Here is a 9583-nt window from a genome sequence, read left to right on the forward strand (position 1 = left end):
GTACCCCCCCCCCACTCTGACACCCCTGTTCTAAGGCCCCTGCCTTGGGATGCCCTCCTCAGTGCCCGTTCCTGGCTGTCCTGGCCCGGGGCAGCAGCCCAATCACCCTCCAGCGAGGCGGCAGGTGGGCCAGAAGCCCAGGACATCCCAGAGCCTGGCTGGTGAGGAGCCGGAGAGAGGCTTTTATTGGGGTTTTGATGGGGTGGAGGAAGGGGAAGCAGCTGCTCAGGCCCTGCCCACCTCCCAGGCCTCCCTCAGTCCAGCTTGAAGGAGGTGAGGCTGATCCCGCCTTCCACACAGCAGTAGGGCAGGTGGCTGCACTTCCTCCGGTTGGGGAATTTCACCTGGTGACCGTCGGGAAGCTTCACCTGGAACTCGTCTTCCTCCAAGGTGACGGTCAGCTGTGGAAGGAGAGGGTCAGAGAGTCAGAGGGACTCCTCCAGGAATCCAAATCAAGGAAAAGACCAGCGATGGGTCATGGGTCCGGACCACCCGAGCCCACTCCCTTCATGCTACAGACAAGGAAACTGAGGCCAAGTGAAGTGATTTTAGGTTGCCCAGAGAGTAAAATCCAACTCCAGAGCCAGTATTCTCTCCACCAATAACTCACTGCTCTGCTCCTGCTGGGGTGCAGGGAGGGTGGGGGCTGGGAGATGAGACTACTCCCCTTGGCTGTGGGACTTTAGGGAAGTCTCTTTCCCTCTCTGGGTCCCAGCTTTCTCCCCTGTAAAATAAGGGGATGGGGCAATGCCGTCCAAATTGCCTTCCACCTCCAAGTACGAGGGGTCCCTCTAGATTTGCAAAGTATTCACCCCAAAATCCACAAGGACATGTTCCGTGGCAGTCAGGGAAGAGACCCAAAGCCAACAATTCAACACTCCCGGCCTCAAAGAGCTAACATTCATAGTGTCCAAGGAAACAACAGTCAGGCTTTGATTTCCATACGTCTAATCCAACCCGCCTCGTTTTATTGACAGGAAAATTTACCCAGACTGGTGAAGGAAGCCCCTTGCCCAGGGCCACCCAACCAGGAAGCAATGAGGCAAGGAAGACTGAGTGGGAGCCTTGGCTTCCAAGTTCAAAGTCTTGGGCTCCTTCCACACCCACGCCACGCTTCCTTCCTCCGAGCCTAAGCGACCTGACCTTGTTTTTGACAGTCTTCTCAGAAACGTGACTTGTCAGCACTTGAGTGGGGACAAAGGGTCTCAAATGCTCTCTTTGACCCTCCCTCAGCACCAGGGCAGCCCAGGAGATAGAGCTCTGGGCCTGAAGCCAGGAGGATCTGAATTCAATGCTGGTCTCAGATACTAGCTAGACACTAGCTCTGTGACCCTGAGCAAGTCACTGAACCCTGTTTGCCTCAGTTTCCCCATCTATAAAATCAGCTGGAGAAGGAAATGGCAAACCACCCCAGTATCTTTGCCAAGAAAACCCCAGAAGAGTTTGAAAACAACTAGGTGGTTCAGTGGATAAAGCACTGAGCCTGGAGTCAGGAAGACGAGTTCAAATCCAGCTTGAGACACTTGAAAGTTGTGTGAAGCTGGGCAAGTCATTTAACCTGTTTGCCTTAGTCCACTGGAGAAGAACATGGTAGACCATTCTAGTATCTGCCAGGGAATGCCATGGACAGTATGGTCCCCAAGGCCACAAAGAGTCAGACACAAGCCAACAATACCAATCACCATGTTGGGGAGTTCTCGTGGGCATTACCATCCCCATTTTACAGAGGAAGAAATTGATTCCAAAGTGAAATCCCACAACCAGTGTCAGGAGTATCCAAGTCTCCTGTTCCCAGATCCAAGGCTCTTACCTTAGACCATACTGCCCTTCCTCCTAGGATTTTTTCCCTTTGATCTCTGCTATATCCCACTCCCCCACCACCATTCCACATTCTCACCTTTATCTCAGTCCCTGGACTAAAACAAACATGATCATCTCGATGTTCCTGCTCCCAGCGCCCTCCATTCTGGGAGTTGCAGACGATGGTTTTCTCCCCAAATCGGGGGTTGAAATGCAGGTCCAAATTTCCAGGACTCTGACCCAGATTAATAACGAACCTGTCAAAGGGGAAGGACAGAGAGTAAGTAATCAGCCTGGGTCATGGATGGAAGAAAGGGGCTGCTCAAAGGATTGCACAGAGTTGAAGCAGAGTGATCCATTTTACATATTAGGAAACTGAGGCCCATGGAGGGGAAGCAACTTGTCCAAGATGAAAGGTTTATAAACTTAAAGCAGAAAGAGACCACCAAGGACATCTAAAGCAATTGCTTCATTTTACATCGGAGAAGGAAACTAAGGCACAGACAGATTAAGCAGTTTTCCTAAAGGTACTAAGGGTCAGAGGTGGGATTTGAACTCGGGTCCTCTGACTCCAAACCCAGGTGGCCCTTTTCCCACCTTCATGGGAAGGCTTGAGTTTCAAAAGGCTCGACACTTTCTCTAAATCTGGAGAACTGAAGGGTCTTTGGTGAAAGAGGAATCCTGGAGAGATTCATCTTTTACTAAAATCTAAAGATTTCCCAAACTATGTTAGCTCCTCTTGTGGGGCAAAGTCAGAGTTAGCCCCAATCCGGATGGGCCAGTTATTCCACCAAACTACAAAGAACAAAAGCCTCCCTACATCACTCCTACCAAAAGAAAGAAGGAATAGTGGGGGGAAATGTTGAACCTGGAACAAGGAGACAAGACACTTGCTAGGTGTGTGACCTTGAGCCACTTCCTTCACCTCTCTCAGCCTCAGTTTCCACATCTGCACTTGTCTTCCCTATCAGCCAAAGTTGGCAGGTGGGGGGCATTTCACAAACCTCAATGAGGACTGTGACTTCACTGAGAAAGGAAATACCAGGTGAAGATGCTCCTTCTACCAATGCTGACTGGCACCTGTCTAGCAATTTAGAGACTTAAAAAAAAAGCCCTTACCATGTGCCTTAGAATCAATATTGTCTATTGGCTCCAAGGCAGAACAGTAAGGGCTAGGCAATGGGGATTAAGTGACTTGCCCAGGGTCACACAGCTCTACCATTCTTTTTATTATTTTTTTCACATCATTCTAAAAAAGATGTTCCAAGTTCTCTCCCGGATCCTTCCCACCCATTGGGCAGACAAACAATATGATGCCAACATTCTGAGATTCCAGAATTGCAAGACTCCAGTGATCACAGAACTTGAGAGCTGGAAGGAACCTCGATGGAATTACTCCAACACAGCAGACAGGCAAAGAGGGAGAACCCGCCACCTCTGGTGGCATCGTCCTATTTTGGGGCAGCTCAGTCCTGCTCTCCAGATCAAATATGTTACTTTGACATCTCTACCCATCGTGCCTCGTTCTTACATTCTGGGGCCAAAAGAAACAAGTCTAATCCCTCCTTCACTGGACAGCCTATCAGATACTTGAAGAGGCAGCCAAGTGGTACTGGGTCTAGAGTCAGGAACACAGGTTCAATGGGACCTCTAATATGCACAAAATATCAGGATCAAATGAGAGGGGTATCTAGGTGGCACAGCAGATAAAGCATTCCAGCTGTGTGACCCTGGGCGTGCCTCTTAACTCCTGTTTGCCCAGCCCTTTGCCCTTTTGTCTTAAAGTTGTTACTAAGACAGATTAAGGGATTTTTGAAAATCTATTGACCCCCCCCCCCATCACTGGCCCTGGATCCATGAAAAGATTTTAGGGGAGTCTGTGAATCAGGACAGGATCAGATGAGAGAATATTTACATGCTGCTTGGCACATAGAAGGTGCTATATAAATGTTCGTTATTATTTTTGGTAAGGAAGACATGAGTTCAAATCTAGTCTCAGACACTCATTAGCTGCATGATCCTAGGGAAGTCACTTAATTTCTGTGTCAGTTTCCTCTTGTGTAGAAATTGGGGATGGCAGAAGCCTTCACCTCTCAGAGCTTTTGTGAGGCTCAATTGAGACTATTTGTAAAGAACTTTGCAAACCTGCAAGCACCCTAGAAAGGGCAGCTATTATTAATGAAGGCAGCTATCACATCCTTTCCTTCCTTTTCTCCCAACTAAACATACTCAGTTCCTGCAACACATCATCCCATGATGTGGATTGTCCCGGTCCTGGTCACTTCCTCAGGACATGTTCTGATTTATCAACGTCCTTCTTAAACTACAGTGCCCAGGAACTACATGATCTTCTTCAGGAGGTCTAATGTGGCAGAGCGTGGTGGGACCATCACCCAAGGTTCCATTAGTTTTGTTGTTATTGTCATTCAGCCATGCCTGGCTTTTTTGTGCCCCCATTTGGGATTTTCTTTGCAAAGATACAAGAATGGTTGGCCAGTTCCTTCTCCAGCTCATTTTATGGATGAGGAAACTGAGGCAAGCAAAGTAAAGTGACTTTCCCAGGGTCACACTGCTAGTAAGTGTCTGAGGTCAAGTTTGAACTCAGATCTTCCAGACTAAGCCTGGTGCTCTATCCACTTCATCACCCAATTGCTTCATTAGCTTCAACACTACTGACTCTTGGAGAGCACGCAGTACACTCAAACCCCCAGGTCTTTCTCAGACAAACTATTGTCTAACCATTCCACCCCGTTTTAGGCTGCTTTTTTTTAACCCTTATCTTCTGTCTTGGAATTGACATACGTATCAGTTCCAAGGCAACAGCACGTCTTCTGTCTTCTGACCCCGTGCCTGGCTCTCTCTCTCCACTCAGCTATCTAGCTGCCCCCATCCCATACTTCTAAAGGTGATTTTTTTTTTTACCCAAGTACAAGACTTTGCATTTGTCTCTACTGAAATGCATCTTGGGTCATTCAGCCCAACGTTTGAGTCTATAAGGATCCTTTTGGATCTTGACTCTGCCATCCAATATGTCAGCTACCTCGTCCAGCTTTGTGGCACCTGACCACAAACTGGCCAGTCGATAGCTCTATCCAAGACAATGACAAAAAATGTGAAACAGCACAGAGTGCTCAGGCCCTCCACTGGACTTCTCCTGCCATGTTGCCATTAATAACTACTCGTGGAGTCTTGCCATCCAACCAGATCTGAATCCCTCTGACTAATCCATTTAATCTAATCCATTTCTCTCCATCCTTTCCACAAGAAGAGCATGAGAGATTTTATCACAGACTTGGTTAACATGTAAGTCAAGGGGCAGCGAGGTAGCATAGTGGATAGAGTGCCAAGCCTGGCATTGGGAGATCCTGGGCTCAACTTTGGCCTCAGGTACTTCCTTCTGCGTGACCCTAGGCAAGTCAACTGAATCCCCATTGTCCAGCCCTTGCCTCCCTTCTGTCTTAGAACTGATTCTAGAATAGAAGATAAGGATTTTTAAAAATATGTATGTCAATAATACCCACAACATTCTACCTGTTTAGCAATACTATCTCCCTGTCCCCACTCCCCCCCCCCAAAAAAAGCACTGAGGTTAGTCTGGCATGTCCTATTTCATAAAAGGCAGCTGGGGGTCAGAGTGGCTAGAACACTGAGCCTGGGGTCAGGAAGACCTGCATTCAAACCCTACCTCAGACACTGACTACCTGCATGATCCTCAGAAAGTCATCCTATTGGCCTTAATCCACTGGAGAAGAAAATGGCAAACACTCCAGTATCTTTGCCAAAAAAACCCCAGCTAAGGTCATGAAATGTTGGACACAACTGAACAACGGAATTCTTAATAAGCCCTAACCTAACCACTGGCTTTTCATGTCCCCATTTCCCTTTCTGAATGTTTGCCACCCAGCCCTTTGATAATCTCTTTCAGGATTTCCCCACGTATCCAAGTTAGACCCAACCACCCCAGAGTCTGCAAACTCTGCTCTCTTCCCTTTTCTAAAAGTCGAGCCAGCTCTGGCCCTTCTCTGATTTTAGGACCCTCCCCAGTGTCTCACAGGCTTTCCGACATCTCTGATCCTATCTCCTGTTCTTTCAGGACCCAGAGAGGAAATTCCTCTGGGCCAGGTGACTAGAATTCATCCAGGGTAGCTGGGTGCTTCCTGACTTATCTTGGGCAGAAACGTCCTGTTAGTTATTATTCTCATGTCATTTTCACTTCCTTTGCAGAGAAAACAGAAAACAACACTGTTCTAAGATGTTATCATTCTCTGATTCGCAGTGGTCTGAGGCTAACAGTCTATTATTGTCTCATAGAAGGCTAGCCTAGGTCTAACATTCTGTGGTTCCACTCCCACCCAGATGAGGACCTTCCTCGGGCCCTCTGAGAATTCCCAGGAGACCCCCAGCTCGGTAGGAGAGCCAGCTCTGCAGCCCACCCACCACCATTTACCCAGATTTACCCATTTGCGTCATCATTAATTTTCCCCTTGAGCTTCAACGTCATCCCCTGCTTCAGGTCCATGTGGTGAATCTCCACTTTATCCTGCCCAAAAGAAGAGAGGTTTGCACTGATCCGGCATCCTTACATTCCCCCCACACACTTATAAGCATTGGTCACTCCCCTGCCCCCCCCATCTCTGGAGGCAAAGAAAAGCACCCAAGGGCCAATGTAGTACAGGCTTGTTCTCAATCACCTCCTCCTCTCTTCTCCATTTTCACCCCCAAAAGCCCTGCTGGCTGCCAGTGGGGGTGGGGTCCCTAGGGCAACAGATCTCTTTATACAGACATTTTCTGGCTGGGTGATCTGGGGCAGCCATTGACCATCTGAATTTTGGTTTTCCTCATCTATAAAATGGGTATAATGGCATTCATGCCAGCTACATAGCATCCATGAAGAAGCCTTTTCCCATTGGCCCTGATGCAATGACTTTCCTGTATTGACTGTTTCTGATTTCTCCAGCCTAAACAAGCCATTGTTTGTCCATATTTGTTTGCTTGTTGTTTCCCCATTAGGCTGTGAGCTACTTGGGGGCAGGGACTGTCTTTTGCCTTTCTCTTGTGTCCCTGTGCCTGGTACACAGTAGATGTTTACTAAGTACTTCTGAGGGGCAACCAAGTAGTTCGGTGGATAGAGGCAGATATAGATGGAAAGACCTGAGTTCAGATCTAGCCTCAGATACTTCCTAGCAGGGTAATCCCAATTTGCCAGCCCTGACCACTCTTCTGCCCTGGAATCCATACTTGGTATCAATTCTAAGACAGAAGGTAAAGGTTAAAAAAATGCTTGTGGGTTTGAAACGAGCCAGGAGGGTACCCAGAGAACCAGCCCTCTCCATTTACAGATGAGGAAACTGGTCCAGAGAAGTAGAGTGATTTACCCCAGGTCCTGCACCTAGTCCTCGGCCACTGTGAGCAAGGCGCAAATTAACCCCAAGGTGCCTAGACACAAGGCTGGGTTCATTAAAGCAGCAGAGAAATCCCCCAGTGGGGATGGCCATACAGAGCCAGTCACTCTACGGGGTTGGGCATGTTTCCTCCTGCTGGGGGCCTCGATATTTATTATTTGATGAAAGGGCAATAGAGAGAGAGAACAAAGAAATGAAGCACTGGGGGGGGGCATGGCAGGCACTGGGGCACATAAGAGGGGTAAGGTTGGACGGAGGGACAGAGTGTCCCCCATAAAAGTGACTGACTCTTCACCGTGCCCACCCTAAAGGTACACAGACATTTTGGCCTTGGCCTTGACTGACCAGTCTCCTTTCAACAGCCTGGTACAGGACAGCCCAGAGAGTGATCAATTTCAAATCAGAAGACCTGGGTTTGAAGCCCACCTCTTCCATCTCCTACCTGTCAACGTGGAATCTAGAAGTCCCCAAACTGATAGCCTAGAAAGACTGAGTGCTTCCCCAGTTTATTCAGCTCTGAGGTGAAAGTCTCAGGCTTGAGCCTGTTCCTGGGAGAATCCACCATCCACTTCCGATGGGGGCTAAGCCCAAGCCAAAGTCGAGAGACTCTTGGCCCTATAGGCAGCACATTTGGTCTCACAGGCTGGAGGAAGGTGGGATATCCTGGGAGAGGCTTCTGGAGACAAGAAGAGTCTCTTGACTTCGGCTTGGCCTTAGTCCCCATCTGAAGTGGATGGTGGATTCTCCCAGGAACAGGCTCAGACCTCTGACCTAAGTAAAACTGGGGAATCACTCCATCTTTCTAAGCTATAAGTTTGGGGACTTCTAGATTCCATGTTGACATATGTCAGACAAGTCATGCTCTCCTGCCTCAGTTTTCTCATTTGTAAAATGAGGTTGGAGAGCTGGACTAGAAAACCTCAAATGAACTTCCTGGATCTACTTTATGTCTCTGTCTCTGTCTCTCTGTCTCTCTCTGTCTCTCTCTGTCTTTCTCTCTCTCTCTCTCTCTCTCTCTCACACACACACACACACACACACACACACACACTCACTTTGATATTTGGAAGGGACCAGAGAGTCCATAGAATTGTGCCAAAACAGAAACAGAGAGAAGGGGCACCTACAGTCCCCAGGTAGTCTCAACAGACTTATCTAATGGCAATTTGGGGATCAAAAAACTGGGAAATCAGTAAGGATAAGAATTAGCCAACTGATAATAATTTTTTAACACTTGGCATATATAAAGAACTCTATGCTAGACTTTGGCAATACAAAGTGACATGTAAGTGGTCCCAGGGTAGCTGGGTAGCTCAGCAGATAGAGCTCCAGGCTTGGAGATGGGAGGTCCTGGGTTCAAATTTGGCCTCAGACATTCCCTAGTTGGGTGACCCTGGGCAAGTCACTTAGCCCCCATTTCCTAGCCCTTATCGCTCTTCTGCCTTGGAAACAATGCACAGTATCATTTCTAGGACAGAAGGGTAGGGTTTAAAATTTTGTTTAAATGGACCCCACCCTCAGGGAGCTTACATTCTATCTAGGGAAACAACAACAGATACACATACAACTATGTACAACTTTATACAAAGTAGCTGAGAGGTAATTATTGAGGGGAGACATTAGCATTTGTGGGGATCAGAGTCAGGACCAGGTCTTGGACCAGTTACTTAATCCCTCGGGCAAGTTACTTTCCCTCTCTGGGCCTCAGCTTCCTCATCTGTAAAATGGGGAGGTGGGATTGTACTCAGTGACTTCTAAGATCCCATCAAATTGATGATCCCCTAGGTTGAGAAAGCCTATCTTCTCCTCCTTTCTCCTGATGGACCCTTACAACCTTCCTACAGACAGGCTAGGACACACAAGGGAGCCACAATCCACAAAAGCTCCAGGGCTTGTCTAGTATACAAGACACCATCTGGGAAGGATAAGGACTGGCACCCATGTGTCCTAATGCCTAATCTGAGGTCCTTTCCATTCTAGCCTCAAGGCAGAGCAGGAGGAGGATAGGGAGACCCAAAGGAAGATAAATGAGGCCAGAGGAAGAGTGGTAAAAGCCCTCCATAGCCAGCCCTCCCCATCCAGCTTTGAGATTACCTTCGACATCTTTCTTACAGATGAGGTGACTGGCAGATGCTGTTTGCAGTAACTTGGGGAGATTTGCTCTGAGCCCCAGAAGTAGCAATGAGCTTATGACTCCCAACTGTCCAGAAGAAAAGCTTAAACATTAACTCTGGAAGGTTATAAACCTGAGGACTTTGCCCAAGAAGACTCAGCTCTCCTGGGGTATCTCTTCTTCCCATCTTCCTCCCCTGAAGAACAAACACATTATCTGTGCCTCTTCCTTCCTCTATGACCTTGTGCCTGGCACCTCCTGCCCCCCA

General features: G+C 48.1%; 1 protein-coding gene across 2 annotated transcripts; it reads right to left on the reverse strand.

Annotated features, from left to right (window-relative positions):
- Positions 1-159: 159 nt before the first annotated feature.
- On the reverse strand, positions 160-9377 carry LGALS2 (galectin 2). 2 transcript variants are annotated; one of them, XM_007503455.3, is made up of 4 exons: positions 9297-9377; positions 6258-6340; positions 1898-2057; positions 160-401 (listed from the first exon to the last, which is right to left on the reverse strand). In XM_007503455.3, exons 1-4 carry the CDS (start codon positions 9303-9305, stop codon positions 255-257), a joined length of 399 nt encoding a protein of 132 aa, XP_007503517.1. In that variant the 5' UTR covers positions 9306-9377; the 3' UTR covers positions 160-254. The 2 variants fall into 2 exon arrangements, with proteins under 2 accessions (XP_007503517.1, XP_007503518.1); XM_007503456.3 differs by lacking the exons at positions 6258-6340; positions 9297-9377 and adding an exon at positions 5853-5991.
- Between the last annotated feature and the right edge of the window lie 206 nt (positions 9378-9583).

Source organism: Monodelphis domestica, chromosome 5, assembly GCF_027887165.1.
Source record: "Monodelphis domestica isolate mMonDom1 chromosome 5, mMonDom1.pri, whole genome shotgun sequence".
NCBI classification, from domain to species: domain Eukaryota; kingdom Metazoa; phylum Chordata; class Mammalia; order Didelphimorphia; family Didelphidae; genus Monodelphis; species Monodelphis domestica.

Excerpts from the sequence above, each read along its gene's own strand:
- LGALS2 (XM_007503455.3), bottom strand. Across the intron at positions 2,058-6,257 it reads ATTAATGATGACGCAAATGG|GTTCGTTATTAATCTGGGTC; the intron begins GTAAATCTGGGT and ends CCCCTTTGACAG. Across the intron at positions 402-1,897 it reads GTCCAGGGACTGAGATAAAG|CTGACCGTCACCTTGGAGGA; the intron begins GTGAGAATGTGG and ends CTCCTTCCACAG.